This window comes from Varroa destructor, unplaced genomic scaffold, assembly GCF_002443255.2.
Source record: "Varroa destructor unplaced genomic scaffold, Vdes_3.0 BEIS01000003.1, whole genome shotgun sequence".
NCBI classification, from domain to species: domain Eukaryota; kingdom Metazoa; phylum Arthropoda; class Arachnida; order Mesostigmata; family Varroidae; genus Varroa; species Varroa destructor.
The window spans coordinates 54029507-54046401 of record NW_019211456.1 but is presented as its reverse complement, the minus strand read 5'-3'; the positions used below and the strand labels follow the sequence as shown (position 1 = coordinate 54046401).

The window sequence follows — 16895 nt, the reverse complement described above, 5'->3', positions numbered from 1 at the left end:
GCTGTGAAACCATCAGTTTTTTTTAGAATACTTAAAGAACTTGGTCTTTTATTAACATTATCAAACCAACGTATTTTTGCATCACATTTAGGTAATCCTACATTTAGCAGTGTATTAGACAAAATTATATCGGCAATATAAATAAATAAAATAGATTGTGGTCTATACTTATATGATGCATGTCCTTGTATCTACAGTGGAATTTGTTATTTAGTAATCAGATAAACCAGTTGTTTAAATGACACATTGATATACAGTTATTGTCTATTTTACAGTGTTAGTTTTCTTATTAAGGTAAGTGACCTGCTACAGAATTCTTTCATAAATTTATTTAGCGACTTGAATCAAAAATATAAACATTGGAAAAGCCGACGGTTCATCGAAATACAAAAAAATCATTAGCCTCGGGATAACCACAATAGTATTGAAGCTACACATGAAATTACTCGAAATCAGCTTTTTGTTTATCATTCATATTTTTCTACGCTTTGTCCCGCTTTACTATTCAAGGAAAGTCAACTGCCGTTGGATACTTGCATATGTATTGCTCCATTTCTTCGGCTGACTGAGAGTTCTCCTTGGCAATCGTGCATTCTGTCCAAAGCTTTTCCTTTGGTCGTTTTGTAAACGGAGCCTTTATCCACTCGCGAATCCGAAACAGCGGTCGCCAACCCGCTATGGGAAATATTTACTTAAGAGGGTACGTAATAACACAATTGATTTTACGTAGCCTACGGGAAACAGGGATTCTACATGGTTTTAATTCGACCTGGTAGATTTTCGGTTTACATAGTTTATGTCATTCCGACATTACGGCATTAGGTGATTGCTGCGATTGAAGCCGCGCGACTAGCGGGTATCGAGTATTGCCGTATTCAAAATGGCGGCGTCCAGTGAGGAGCTCTCGGAGTCACAGAACGAAAAACTAGCTCAATTTCAGGTGAGCTAAACAATTAAGCGTGTAAACTTCTGTACCTAAACGATAATAAGATAACAGAGACCGAAAATAGGATATCACTAAACTGCGTAACTCGCTAGAACATATATAGAGAGAATACTGTATGATATTTTATGCTGAGTTGTACATTTGATCAGCTGGCTGCCCTCATTATTTTCCTTGAAACTACGACTAGAACAAACATTTTTATAATGTCCACTAAACATTATATTGATGTACGTTAGTTTGCTTTCATCTGTGCCCTTTGTGCGTTTTTCGTCAAGTCAAACATAATAGTTTAAAACATATCGTGTATAAAATCGTCTTCTTCTTTAAAGGTTTTAGCTCGTTGAAGAGCTTATGCTGTACAAAAGAATCAGGTGTGCAATATTTCGCATTAATATGCAATTATTGACAATTCGGCGTCGGTTTTAATTTGAGTGAACGAAGAGCCTTTCGTTTTTCCCATCTTTGTTGTCACAAAAATGTGATTGAAAAAGGCGACATGAGTTTCGATCTTAAACTACTAGTATACAATTTTTTAAAAGGCCTGGTGTCCATTGACTTACAAAACATTGAAGGCTGTGTTTTTGATGTTTCAAATCGTAAATATTCCTTGTTAAACGCCTCGAAATCTAATAGTCTAAACATTTACAATAAATCAGGCTTTAATATACGTTCGCACGATAGCTGCGTGTAACTACATCGGAATTGCACATATATTCGGGTTGTGTATTAGATCCAGTTTCATATTATAACGCAGCACTGGAATAACTAAGTTTAACGTTAGTAGAGCCTAGGTCTCCCTCCGGAAATAGCAGTCTCAAGACTCGAGAGTTTCGTTACTGGTTAGTTTTGAAGATAAAGTACTACTTAATAATAATAATTTCGTATGTTAAATCAACCGAGATGTTGAGCATCGTAATCACCATTTACGTGAGCGATCGTTTTCATAACTGCGGGATAAGTTTGTGCGCCTCTAGATCATGAATGTGTATGATGCATTAAATAACTGTAAACATTGTTCGTCAAAAAATTTATATTATTACAATACTTATTGGTTTTTTTTAAACGGCTTCAGAATGTTTTCATTCATTTCTTATGGAGCATTCTTGATACTATGTATGTAACATTTCACGAAATCTGTGTGTTCGCAAATTTTTGTTTGCATGTCGAATCTGCTACAACATATCTGTTTTCATCCCGGCTTCAAATAAACTGACTGACATTGTTTTTAGTGTTTTTTTCCATTGTGCAAGGTAGAAACGCGATTCAGTCAGGTTAGATAGTGGCACGCGTGCTGTAAATCAGTACCCTCAGAAGATTAGGCTCAAATAGGTCTGTAGATTTAAAGCCAAATTAACTATTGGTATGAAAAGTAATTATTGTTGCTTCTTGGGTAAAGTACGCTTTGGGACGCATAATAAATGCAGAACTTCTGATCGAATCATAATGCTTCGGTAAATGTCTGAGGGATAGTCAAACAACTTTCAACAGCATGAAGGATGAACACGTTTGAAAACTATGCAGTTAAATATGATTGTTGCATGGAAAATAAGATATACAAGGAAGTCGTTAGAAAGGCATGGCAGAGATACTTGCTTTTTAATTTAGCTTGCCGAGCTATTCGAAACAAAGTATATTAAAAAATATTTCTAGGTTGTTCTAAGAAGTCTTGCACAGTTCAAAGGATTTGCACGTTTTATGAAAAATACAATGAAACTTGTATCGCAGGAAATCACTGGTTTTGAAGACCTTTCACGGTGTAGAGATATTCTCTGTGCCCATTCGTGGGATCTCGAAGCTGCTGTTTCTACCGCACTTCACTTACCCTCATCACCAACCAGGGATCGTCTGGGAACACAGGACGTACCTACAGTCGATCAAAATTTTCAGGGTGCGGATTACACACTTTCGCATTGGCGTCCACGAGGATGGATTGGTTTCGGGTAAATTTTGTTTCAGCAAACATTTGTAAAATTTCCGTTTTAGGTTTACCTATTTGAAATAATCAAGATGGTTCAGTGTAGGAAAGATCTAAGATTATTAATAATGGTTCTTCTATAGGAAGTAATTCAACCGTTTTCTTTGGGTGTGGTCTATTCAATTCTTTCTTACGCCTGGTAGTTAAGCCACGGGGCATTATTCCATTAAAGATTATTCAGAATCGATGACATTCGGGTATTTAGGCATGTGACTGTGTCTTTGATTATTGTACATAATGGAATTTATGACGTTACAAGGATTTGCATTAATTTTGCATTATGTACTTAAACTAAAGGACGTAGTTTGTAAGTATTAAGCAGTGCAGTTATCTAATTAAGTTCTGATGTTAGTGTTCCTTGCCTAGGAAGGTGTTGAATGTATTTAATTTTCCAACTTTTTTTTAGCGAATGGATACAGCAGTGTAAAATCCAGTGGACTAATCGGTCTTGTCGTGAATTGTATTTTAAGGTGGTACATGCTGCAATGGCCGTTGTCGTTCTTTTTCCGGACTATTTACAATATCATGAGATTTGCAGTATCGCTTATAAGAAATGACTCTCGTTTAGCACTTACAAACTCTGAGGGTAACGTCCGTCAATTTATTAAAGAATTTACTGACAAATACGGACCTCTCGTACCAACATTTCTCGAAACCAGCTATAACCAGGTACGTCAGCTTCTGTCACTCTATTTCACTCATTATACATCGATGTTACGGCGCGTGCCAATAATATATCAAATTATAGGTATTTATATTGCTATCGCTATACAAGGGCAAGGCATACTTCTTGTGCTATTGTGTACATAGTACAATTCGTAGCGGATAGAAACTGAATTGAGAAAAAACTAGTTAATTCAAGAATGGATGCAACAGTTAAGCAAGCTGCAAAATTAAGGGCCGTGATTGAGCTACCAACGAAACGTTGAGCTGCCGTATTACTCTACCGTGACGTCTGTCTGGCTTCAGGGCCCTTCCAAAGCTGGGATACGACTATCGAATGCCACAAGGTACAGCGAAAACCTCACTGTGGCAAAAATACCCATGGGTAGTGCGAAAAGCTTGTCCATGTGCTGTAATGATCGCTGACGGCACACAGATTGAGTGCATTAGGGTGGTGCGATACGTGTCGTTTTCATTGAAGGAACTGGGAGCCCTAAAGTGGTCGATGTTATTAAAATGCAGCTGGTTCACCATGGTTTCAAGAAGATTATTATCAGGCATCACGCCGGGGGCAGAGGCTTCTGGGTACGCATTTGTTAACGAGGCTAAGGTGTTGAGTAAAAGCGAACACTGGGCTGTTACAGAAGGCGCGAGCCCAATTTTGAAGAACAACATCGCTTATATTAAAGCGCTTTTATATCGGGGTCGACTCTTAGGCCAGGAAGATGGTAAATCGATGTAACGGTTACCGGAGTTTATTTGCCTCTATTCAAAGGAACCTGCAATTAGAGAGGGGATCAGTTTCAAATGAAACCAAGATGCGTACGGGTACAGCGTAGTGACAGCGACGTAACCGTGTTATGGATAATCGGACAACCTCGGTACAGCAAACCTTGCCCGGCCGGTTCTCAAGCGGCTACTTAGTACTTAGTAGAAAAACTATGTTCTAGGTATTCAGATAACCATTTATTGATGCAGATGATTAACATTTGCGAATGGCTTTCGGTCATAATAAAATTTGTAAGCAATTCCATCTAAGAGGTAGACAATTTGTCATTTGTGGAATGAGCATTAAACATGGGTTTTCTTTTAAATACAGAGGTTCTGATTTTTTCGATATATATATATATATATATATATATATATTATATATATATATATATATATATGTGCCAAGCAATACACGTTTGCCGCATGTTCCAAATACCAGCTGTGATAGAATCTTTTGATTTGTTTTCTTTTTTCCTAAATCCTTTTAATTATGACGCTTAATGAAAATTGCTTTCTGAAGTGAGACATATTTCTAACAATTTCTATAAGTGAATAAACAAGATTGTGGTATATGAGGGCCTTGCAAACTCCGTCCAATCGTTGCTAGCATATGGCTGTCAATGCGTATTTATTCTAAAAGTTATACGGTAGTTGTCGCGTGTTGCCATAACAAGCGGTCGAAACTTACTAATAACTACATTAGAGACTTGATAACGCATATATGAATTTACAAATGTGCATAATATATATAAATATGGCTGATGCAAGCAAATCTGGCAGACTTTGAAAACTTAAGCTACACGCCGTTAGCAGGCGAAATTTGACTGCAAAATACGTCTTCTAGAAACCTGTGAGAGACAGGTTAAATCTACTTTAGGTAAAATGCATCTACAGGAATTCAGAAAAAAACAGTCTCCGTGCCACAGTGTTGCGGAGATTCATCAAAGATTGGTGAAGAAGCGAAAGCACAGTACATGACTGGTGTAAATGTTCTAAGAACGGAGATTGGGGTGTTGGAGGCTAGCTTAACTAGGTGACTAGATATCAGCACGCGGAAGTCAAGGCTGTGCCCCAATCGAGTCTGGTGGCATTGTCCTGTTAATTTGGACGTAAGGTAATGGGAGTGTTAGCAATGGACATCAGAAGCATCTATTACTATGAGAAAATAAATCAATAAATGCAGCCCGCTATCTCGAGTTCCTTAAGAGACTTATGGACTGTTATAACAGCAATCGAAAACACGCAGTCGGATTACTTGATGATAATGCCAGACCTTATAACCATGTCTTAATTACTTCTTGGATTGAGCAAAAAATATCCAACATATCTGGCTTCAACCTGCTAATTCTCCTAGTCTAAGTCCGTATGATTATAGGGCTCGCCATCCTTTAAAAAGGCCAGCTGGTGACCAACCATATTGCACTACAGATTTAATTATACAGATTTAAGCTATAGATAAATTACGTATGGGAATGCAAGTGGTAAGTGTAGGACTGTCCAGAAGCTGCCAGAGCGCTGAGAATAGTGTGTAAAAAAATAAAAAAGTACTTCTAACCTGTATTAAAAAATCATTTACTCCAAAAGCCATTTCAATGTGATATACATAAGAGAGAAAACAGCGAATTATTCACCTAACACTACCGGTGTACCACTTGGAAACAACCGGTGCCGCGCGAAAGAAACAATATATAGTAATATACTTGTCAATCTTCTTTTATGTGACCGAAAAAAGCTCACTACGATCTTTTTTGATCATTCATTTTTCAAGGAAATAGAACTTGCTGACACCCTCATCGTTGACCTATGTAGCGCCACAGTGTGCAGTACGATGGACCTGGAACGGGATGTAGGGACCAGTAATGATAACGATTTCATATGAATCAATCAGTCATTTCAGAAAGTTTAAGGAAAAATCCTTTTCTTTGGCTTATTTTGGGTGAAGAAGCCGATGTTTTCTAATCGTATACTGCTGAGTTACGCAAATTAAGGATTATAATTCATCCACTATAGTTTTACGATGACACAGTTTCTGTTGCGCAGTGTGAAGCCGCGTGTTGATTAACGCAGGTACCTGACATCTCCGAAAGTTCCATTCTGTTCATAAAGCAAAAAGCGCAATAACTGTTATATGGGCGCACAATTCTGGAAACCTAACTGGACCGAAACGAAGCCTGTATAACTACCAGAATTATACATTATTTTGGAACCAATACTAAGCGTAAGTGAATCCGGTGGACTTCCAGAAACAAAAACTTTGTCACTGAATTCATGAGGCGGATAATTTTTCTTTTTTGAATTATTTTCGGAAGTGAACTCGGCCGGTTTCCATGTCAGTTTCGATGCCTAGTTCAAAAATCATTCAATGCGGAAGAGTGCCTGATTCGCTTGTAACATCCTAACAATTATCCATGATGAATTCTAATTTATGGCCATCATCTTTCGCAATGTATTGCGATATTCCTTTGTTTAAACAATGCGTTACGCCACTGAAGTCGTAAGAGGTCTTTTTAGAGACAGCCACATGTAACGACATATTATACAACAAGAGTGAAAGTATAATGCCTTGGCAGAGCCGTTGTACGGTTGTGATTTTACTTCTTTATCGTTCAGCAGAAATTAGATGAAATCCGAAAAAAGTGCTTAGCTGTTTCTTATAGCTCACCTTTGGAATTTGGTTAAAGGAAAAATCGAACAACGCAAATCGCTTTAAATCGTTAAAGATTTTATGAGATCTGAAAATTTGGTAGCACTGAAATGTTAAATCAGTCAGTCGTTTTTTTGCTAGAAAAAACGGAGTGGCGTATATAGCTTTACTTTCCCTTATATGTAAACAAATAATAAGTTTAGAAATTAACGCACGTATGAATTAACGTACACTTGTGTTTTTCATAATCATTAATCGAACTAGAATTTTTAATGGAGACTAAATCTCGATGTCCTAGCGTAAAGTAATGTTACCCAAAATATTGATTTGGAAGGAGTGCTTTTCGCTTAGCATCCTAAGCTCACCTATCAAATATCAAAGGCAGGTGTATCTGCATGGATACATTATTGCCAAGGTGTTGTCTTCTTCCACTAGACTTTCAAAGAAACATCTAAGCAAGATCAAGGACAAGCTGAGTCCCATGCTTAGGTGTGGGTTTTTCCATAAAAATAATAACATTAATAATTTTATTCGGCATTCTTTCTACCGAATCTCTACTGAAATAGAGACTGCGTAGAAATTAGTGGCTTTAGAGCTTCATATTTTAGGGCGAAGCTCAATTACGAAAGCAAACTTCCTTTTTTTTTGCTTCCATAGGCTCTATCTAGGGCGAAAGCTGAATTGTGCTTCCTGCTTGTCTATTTGCATAACCCCTCGCACGAGGACACTGACCACTTCTGCCGGAGAGTACTCTGTACCCCTGAGGTGGTCAACTGGTTAGGACAGCACATGCTTGTTTGGGGTTGTTCCGTACAATTGCCCGAAGGACATAAAGGTCAGTGTTGTAATATCAGGAGTTATTTACTCGTTCGATACAATAGTTTTAAAGTCTTCGTCTTCATGGATTCGTCATTATTTATCATAGTTTACATAGTTATTTAGAAGAAGATGTTGATTTATTATATTAACCTTAAATTAAGCCTTAATAAACCCTAATTAGATTTATAAGGCTTTTTTAATGCTTAACACAGGTAGATGTCCAAATAAAGGTAGATTCTTCACATCTTAGTGGATATCTAAAGACCATTGATATTGAAAACGGGCCTAAAACTTACGAAGTGTAAGTTAATATGAATAACCTTGCCGAACTAAAATACCCAGTTTCGCTCTTTTTTATGCGTAATTGACTTGAACTTTTGAATTGCATTTTTCGAAAACTGTTTGACAAAAAAATTGGCGTGATATTGTTGTGTGTTTTGGTCGGGACACTTCAGTGAGGCCAAATCAGTTGACGTATGTATGTTAAAATAAACCCCTTCTATTGCTTGGTAAACCTGACTTAATACTGATTATTTGTTGGGTTAAGATACCTATCAATTTCTGTAACACGTTACGTGAAAGTAGACAGTGTGCAAGCGTAAAAGCAGCTAAACAGTGTTTCTAGAGGCTCAAAGCATCCGTTGTTTAGAACTAATTCTTTAAGCTCTTACACGAAATTTTCACGTTAGGCATACTTAAGCATAACGGACTGCCTAAAATATTTAAGAAACTAGTTTTTCAACTTATTTATTTATTATCAACTTATTTATTATCAACATATTTGTTTTTAAAGTTATTTAAAATGACTTTAAAAACAAATATTTTGAGTACTAAATTTTTGGTACATTAATATCATAATCTCGAGATGTGCTAGCAGTGTGGTACCTTTTTCCGCCACTAATCTGCACACTCTTTGCTTAATATAGTTAGGATAAGTATGATAGATATGACGTAATCTTTAACAATTTATAATGAAAGGAGGAAAGAAAATAATATAATTTTCTATTAAATAATGTCAGTGACGATATTCCACTCTATTTACTTAAAGGTTGAAAAAATCCATCCATAGTTAAATCACCATCTTTGATCTCAACACATGTTTCTTCATTGACTTTCCTTCTCGTACTAATAAAGTATCTAGAACATTGAAGGAACGCACATATCCATTTGTATGCGTGGTGGTTCTACGAGAGTCACGTATGACTCTAGTAGCTCGAATTCAGGGTCAAGTCGAGAGTCCTGAGCAACTTCTAAGTATACTGACGACAGTGAGAGCTGACAATGAGGCTTCGCTTCGGGCGGCGCAGATTGAAAGGTGCGTGACAGCTGGTCAATTCGACTATCAAAAAATTAATTTACTTAGAGTTAGACTTAGATTTCGTGTTTTCCATTTTTTTTTTAATTGAACTTCAGAGGCTTTTTTAGGTGGGTTGTAGACGAAAAGTATATTCATGTTTATATGTGCATTTACTGATCATTGTAAGATAATTTGAAATAAGTAATAGCAGCGATTGTGCAAATATTTCATATGTATGTATAAAACTAAAAAATAGACAAAATGTTATATGTATGTAACCAACTGCAACAACTATATCCATTATTTTTCAGTAATATCGTTCAGCCAATCATTATAAAACGTAATTCGATTTTTAGTGGAAAAACGAAACGACAAAAGGCAATTAGCTTTCGTTAGTCCTCTATATAATTATATCGCTCTATAATTTCTTCGTTCGCTGTATAATTAATTGCGAATTTAAACTTGTCAAAGGGTAATTGAATAATGTCATTCAGTATGCTAAAAATGGCCGATGCGGTCGGTTTATTGGTGTCTCCGTTCGTGTTGTCAGAACACAACAGTGACAAAGATCACTTTTTGACCTATTATGTATATAGAACACGGTGGCCTACGCGGATTTAGATTCTGAGAACTATTGATATGCGTTCATTTGACGTGTGCGGCACTGTTGCAATAAGACTTGAACACGTGCAGAACATAGAGAAAACAGAGGTATGTCGTCTAAATATAAGCGACAAAGAACTGTCTGTCAACTTGTCCATAATTTTCGTGCAATAAGTATTGACTTGTTGAAGTGTGAAATTATGGACCTTCTATAATGTTCGAATAAAAAGACAAAAAAGATTTTCAAGTGCTGTTTTTCTCTAAGACAGCGATTTCGAACAGCGGCCAAAACTAACTAAGAAATACTTTCATAATACTGACATAGTAGATTCAGATGTCCGCGACAATCGTATATTTAAAATACTACCGAATATAGTTGAGTACAGGCCTAGCTTAAGCCATGCCGCTTCAACTCCCAACAAATGAATATCAAATCTAAGAGTCGTTTTGTAGTCATGGATATTGTTTGAAAAGTAATGTCATATAGATTTAAGACTGTGTGTCAGACGTATTTTTTAATCTTGTAATTTGTTTTGTTTTTAAAATTAAAAACCAGATCTAGATAAGTATCTATGTACCATTCAATAAAGCATGACGAAAGACTTTTCCTCCTCTTTTGTTCCTAAATATAAACAATCAAATTTCTCGGAAGGTGAACATGCGCTATTACTACTGTTTCCATTATCTAAACACCCCAATAAAAGCATGTTTACCATTTTTTAGATCCTTATCGTTTCATATCTGTAAAGAAAATCATTCGATTGAAAGTCATAACTCACGGAGACATTCTATGATATCGGCTGGCCAAACTATCACCTATAAGATGATATCCTATCAGAGCTGAACTTTTCTTGGAGAAGAACGCAGTGCAAAATTTTGGGATAGACAAATGGCAAAGGCAAAATCAGGAACTTCTTACAGTATTAGCTCGACAGATTTTCAAGACCTCGACATCGACGATTCCGTTTTTGAACCAATCGTTTCACGGTGGGAAAGTTGTTGTATATGACAATGAAGTGCTAGATTTCCTTGCAACGCTAGTATGTCAGACTTGGTAAGGCTTAATTAAGTGTGCGTCCGCGAGTTATAGTAGGAGTATAGTAACCTGATTTTTTTCAGCCAATTTTGTTTTACTGTACTCTACTTCTGTAGGAATGAAAGAACCGTAAATCAGACCTTAAGGCAACAACAGGACGAGGCTTACCTTCAGTCTCTCAGGGCAGATCAAGAGAAAGCGCGTAAAAAACGCGAAGAGGAACAGCGTAAACGAGTAAGTTTTTCTAAGGAATTTTCATTAGTATGGTAATGTCATGAATATAACGTAAAGATTTACAAACCTCGTAGAGCAATATAAAAATCTGGATTACTACGGGAAACACGAAAACATATATTCAAAATCCAGAAACAACCGTGCGCTATTTACCGATGTGTAACGTCCCTTAATAAAAACTTAATAATTCCTGTCATTATACAACTATAGATTTAGTCGCATTCTAATCAGACTATTCAAAATGATTTTATGACAGTATCTGATTGTGCCTAACTATTGTCACTAACAAACATTTATAAAATTATTTCATTACTTAACGCTGAAGCTCTCGATAGGTATAGGCCCTTACAGGAGAAATCCTTGTAATACGTTTTAGACGTCATCTCTGCATAGGTTGGCGTATGTAATAATTATACGTGCTTAAATGGGAATAAGGTTAGAGAAAAGATTTATAATAAAAATATGCCTTAACGAGCTGAATCTTATGTACTACTGTAGGACGCAGAAGAAGCGGCAGCTCGCCAAGCCGCTGAGGAAGCTCGTGCCGCCGAATTACGAGAGCGTGAGAAAGTCGAACTGGCCCGGCAGGTTCCCGCTGAACCCGCCAAAGAGGACGAGGGTGCTATTCAGCTAGCACTTCGATTGCCTTCTGGAAAAAGAATCGATCGACGATTCCTTCAGACGCATTCCATGAAGGTATGCCTTCCGGTTCAGAATTGACAAGTTAATATGCGTAAGTGCAAAAATGAGGCTCGTTTTCAATTCGGTAAAGACTCGTATATAGGACTTATCACTCATTGAAGCGACAGAGTTTAAAGACGCTTTTCACCGATGAACGTTTGTTAGACTTTTTTTGTGGTTCTTGACACTATGTCGTTTAAAAGTAATATTTAAAAGCTAAAATACGCCGAAAAACACTAAAATCATCGCTAATCGGTTCGGCTTTGTGAGTTGAAAGTTTGTCCATCCTGAGCAAAATCCTGAAAGCTAAGTGTTTTCTTTAAATACGATATGATTCATGCATTTTCTGCCTTCTGTGGTTGCTAACTTACATCGGCAGCAATTCAGCGATTGATATCAAGCATATCGATGACAACAATCTAGGTAAATTGGAGATTGAAGTCGTTTATCGCACCTGATAATCCGTTTCGCGCCTTTGTTATTTTTCTGTTGGTTAACACCGAATGTTGATAAGCTTTCAGCTTGGGTTACGGTAACTTATCGACGAAATCTCGAGGAGGGCGAGAGTACCCTTTGTTCACGTTACAATCACTCTTTCCTAGAAGCTGTTAGAAGTATCTAACGTTGTATCGAATTCATGCACGCTCAAATTATTTCAACATACATGATGAATGAAAGAGCTAAAACCCAGATTTTTTTGTCATGTTTATGCGCTATGCGGCAATAACCCAATGACTTCTCGCGGTAGGAAAGATGGTTCTAATAAATTCAGTTGTCTTATTCTATTAAAGCATCCTAACAATATAGATCCTGCTGTAGTAAAGGTCAAAAACGTGAGTTCGTTGAAATACTGGTTGGCTGGTGGCCAACAAAATGTGGTTTTCAACCGAAGAATTTGAATATTTTTTTAAAACTTGGACGGGAAAAGTAGGAAAGGTGTGTGTTGTTCACAAATCGGCGAACTGTCAGTCCACGGAAATTAGAAGAAGAACGCTTTCAATTATCTACGCTAGGACTCGAGGTGAAATTTAGGTTTGAACAGCTACTAAAGTCCTTGACAGAAGACCATGCGTGTACGCTATAATTGCGGACGAGTTTAAGCGACATGCCTCGGTTACATTGTCGAATCGAGATTCGTCGCAGATCCACCGATCACATTTTCTGATCACCGTGTTTACTTAAGCATGTGGAACTAAAGTTCGCCTTTAAAGCATGTAGGCCTCGAACCAATAATAGACAACATAAATAATGCATAATATTACATTTTTTGGGTACCTATTTTTTTAAATTTTCATTATTCTTGAATAATTAACTTTAGTTAGTTACAATTTCACAAAAGCTGTTCAAAAAGTTTAACAATCTTATGGCCCAAACGCGATCGTCCACGAAATTAATTCTTATATTTGTCTCGTAACTATGTAACAAAAAATGTTTAAACATTTTTTCTTACATATTTACGTAACATAACAAAACATGAATCAGCGTCCGTCATTCTTTTAGTGTGCTAGACTTTTTTTGCAAATATTGTATCGATTTTACACATAATAGACGGAATAGAGTAAACAGCTCACTAAAATGACAACACAACGGTAGAGTAGGACGGCCAAGCCACTGCTTGAAAGAGATTAGGGGTCGCCGGTTTCAAGCTCCGCCAACGATTTGTGTGAATAAAGCTAGTTATTTGTTATAACATAGTAAAGATATGGTCGTGTAAACAGACCTATTTTATCATTTTTTGTGTTGTGTGCTTCTAGTATCTCTACTATTATGTCCTTTGTCATTCGGAGGCACCAGACAATTTCGAGATTCACACTAGCTATCCACGACGGAAGATACCGTGTCAGCCTGCACCTGGAAGTGAGGAAGATCCGCCATCTTTTATAGAATTTGGTTTAGCTAGGAACGAAAGCCTCATGGTCTCAGACCTCGATGCTTAGTTGAGGTCAGTAACGGAAAGCTGCGTTGTGCGTTTTTGAACTACAACATAGTAAATTATCCTCTCGTCAAAATTATCAAGCAGCAGTATGCACAATATAGATATGGTTGGGCAGAGCGAAATGCAGACGAACACAGGCCTGAGGACTGCAGCCGTATTTGGGTAGATGCAAGTTGTGTGTAAGCACACAGTAAAAGAAATATTTACGACGAAGTATTGCATTGGAGGAAAGGCCAAATACTGTTAGTGGATATACGATACATCGAAAGTTGTCATTTCTTTAGTCATTTAGGTTTATAGAATTTCCTACATAATAGAAGAAGAAACAAAGGGTACATGACACGCAAAAATAAACAAGAAAACAAAACAGTTTATTCTTAGGCCGGTTGGCGGTGTGCATTTGAAACTCGCTTAGCTTGCTCCTAGTAGTTCACTGCGATTCCTCGTAACTGAGGTTTATGGTTTTTCGTTGATTTAACAACTGCAAAAGGTAAAAACGACGTGGACTCATGTACCGGACTTAAAGCACTCTCCAGGGAAATAGAATTACAGTACGTAGTAAAATGCTTTGCTTAGTCAATGCGAAGTTGACATACGCAACGTGGAATTGTTATATATATATATGTATATATGTATATGTATATATATATGTATATATATATGTATATATATATGTATATATATATATTCACCCTGTTTATAGGTATAATAGATACGTCTTCGAGAACAGAACGAAAAGTCCTGGAGAATCAGGATGGGCAATGCGCGAGGACTTATGTAATATATAATGAAGCGTGGATAAATACTGAGATAAGTGTGTGCATGTGCGAGTGGGTTGGAGGGAACAAGTCGTTGTCTAATGTATAGCCCGATTCCAATTAGAATTTTACGATGGAGTATGGAAAATAAACTAAGGAGCAATTTGTTTACAAGCAAGTGTTGTTATTTATGTAGATCGTGACTACGAGCGAGGTCGAATAGCTAACAAGACAAAATATCGGGTAGTTTTTCAAGCCTTCAGAGCAGTGAATAGTGGTTTTTGATAATGGTCGATATCATGCATCTCAAGGTCAGTTTACTACTCAAAGTCGGATAGACAAACCTAAAATTATTATATTGTTTTATAGGAGTTTATTTGATGTAATTTCCATATGGTGATTGGAGTGCTACGATTGGAATACATTGTTGTTTATATTTATTATATTCAGCATGGTAGAATTCTGATGGGAGCACCGACGAGGCGCATATGCTAACGGTGCAAGCAACAAGGTTCCAGCCGAGCCAAAAGATGTGTGAGTAGAATGTAGAGTGAGTATAAGATTAATGACTCCTAAAACATACAACACTGTCCATACTGTTTCGTTTACAAACCAGTATGAACAGCGTTGTTTACAACTATCATACTATCATCAGTAGTAGTTCTCATTGGTAAATTTGAATATTCATATCCAAGTTCAGATAGTTTTTAAATAAAGAAGACACAAAGAGGCCTATGTATTAGACAGCCAAAATTGGGAATGCAAGTGATGTAGACCAATTGCGAAAATCTGCTGGTAATGTCCATGAATGGCATCGAGGAAGTAGCATGACGACGTCAATGTCTTAGCAGCACATTCTCAACAGCGCCACTCCGTGTGATTATATATAATTATAAATGTATAGTATATATATATATAATTATATATGTATAGTATATACATATATATATAGATCTTATTATAAGACCCACATACACTTTATACGCCACTCATAAAATCTGTTGGATTAAACTAATGCTACTTTTCGGTTTAGTAAACACCAAATCGAAGGTCACGATTAAATTCTTAAAAACAAATCACGCCAAAGAATTCGCGCTGTTAATATCAACCATTCATTGATGTTAATAAATGAAGATGTCCCTCTATTTAGTTAGAACACTTAAAAAGCTACAGTAACAGTAGCTTATTTGAGGACCCTCTTACGTCAAGCAGACTATATTACAGATTGTGAAAATTAAAAGTGATACGATTATTAGGGATGTAATATTAATGCCACATTCAATGAAGTAAGTAGAATTAAACGCTTAACCTATTTAGGGCGCACCTCACGCATTCTCTTCGTGATTATGGTAGTACGACAGTGTAAAACAGCGACAGCGGAATATACTCGGTGCTTTCTACTATGTTGTGTATATAGTGAGCAATATAATTTCGTCATAATGAATCGAAAAATGTTGTGCAGTTTATCTTATAACATGAGAACGCCATGTCTTAAACGCTAGAAGATTGCTTTTTCTTTTATGAAGCTATTATTTTTTGTAAAGTTGGTAGAAGTGGCGCTAGGTTGGCCTCACCTCAAATGACTTAGCACTAATCTCGTTGTGAAAAGATGGTTACGATATATTACCTATAACTATTACGTATTATTTTTAACCATTAGATTGATTGACAGTTCAAGTGAATATTAAAAACTTCATCGTCAGCCTAGTGCCCGATTTCTCATATATGGCAAGTATCACACAACTTGCATGGGCATATAAATTTACTCCATTCAATGCGGTGGCTTGGATGGCTAAACCTCTGTCAGAGGAAGCTAGTAACGTATACTAGAAAAGACTAGATTTTTACTGCATAGCGATTTTAAAAACCTTTCAAATCTATGGCGTTGTTGGTATTTTTCAGCATAGTATATGCACCTATCAATTACCATATAAAATAATTAAGATCGTAACTATTTAATTTACCCGACAAAAAGCAGTAACGAAGAGATGTCCCGTATATTCGAATGAAGTTCTAAAAACATGGAATAATGATATTCTATAGACAAAACACCGAACAACATTTTCAAAAAGCGCGTTGTTCTACGGAATACGTTGCGCTATTCAGGTAACGCAGAATATGCTTACTTCAATTGATTTCCCTTGTAGTAGCATAATAAATCTTTGCTTCCTAAACCTAGAGATAAGTGGTGGTCTAGACTTGAATCCGGGCGTAGAAACACTTTGCCTTGTGTTTCTTATTGCTTGATGGAGCGCCTAACGGTAGAGGAGGACAAAAACTCAATTTGAAACATTTGATTAGCACATAAAATCTTTCTATTAAGACAACTGCCATAGCAGAAACCAGATCGGTTTCAATCCCAAGGTTGCTCTGGTGTTACAAGGTTAGGCGAGCTGACACAACTTTTTCTATATGCATTTCCGGACCTTGAGCAAAGAAGAACTGAAATGACAACATGTTAGAAAATATAAAACGCCGAACACCTATATTCACATGTGTGGTCTTTTTTTTTCCGGTTAAACAGAGAGTATA

General features: G+C 36.7%; 1 protein-coding gene across 1 annotated transcript; it reads left to right on the top strand.

Moving 5' to 3' along the window:
• The first annotated feature begins 561 nt into the window (after positions 1 to 561).
• On the top strand, positions 562 to 14537 carry LOC111246222 (FAS-associated factor 2-like). The gene is made up of 9 exons (XM_022795464.2): positions 562 to 700; positions 823 to 940; positions 2672 to 2886; positions 3392 to 3590; positions 7657 to 7834; positions 8953 to 9133; positions 10871 to 10988; positions 11487 to 11684; positions 13424 to 14537. Exons 2-9 carry the CDS (start codon positions 881 to 883, stop codon positions 13604 to 13606), a joined length of 1332 nt encoding a protein of 443 aa, XP_022651199.1. The 5' UTR covers positions 562 to 700; positions 823 to 880; the 3' UTR covers positions 13607 to 14537.
• Positions 14538 to 16895: the final 2358 nt, after the last annotated feature.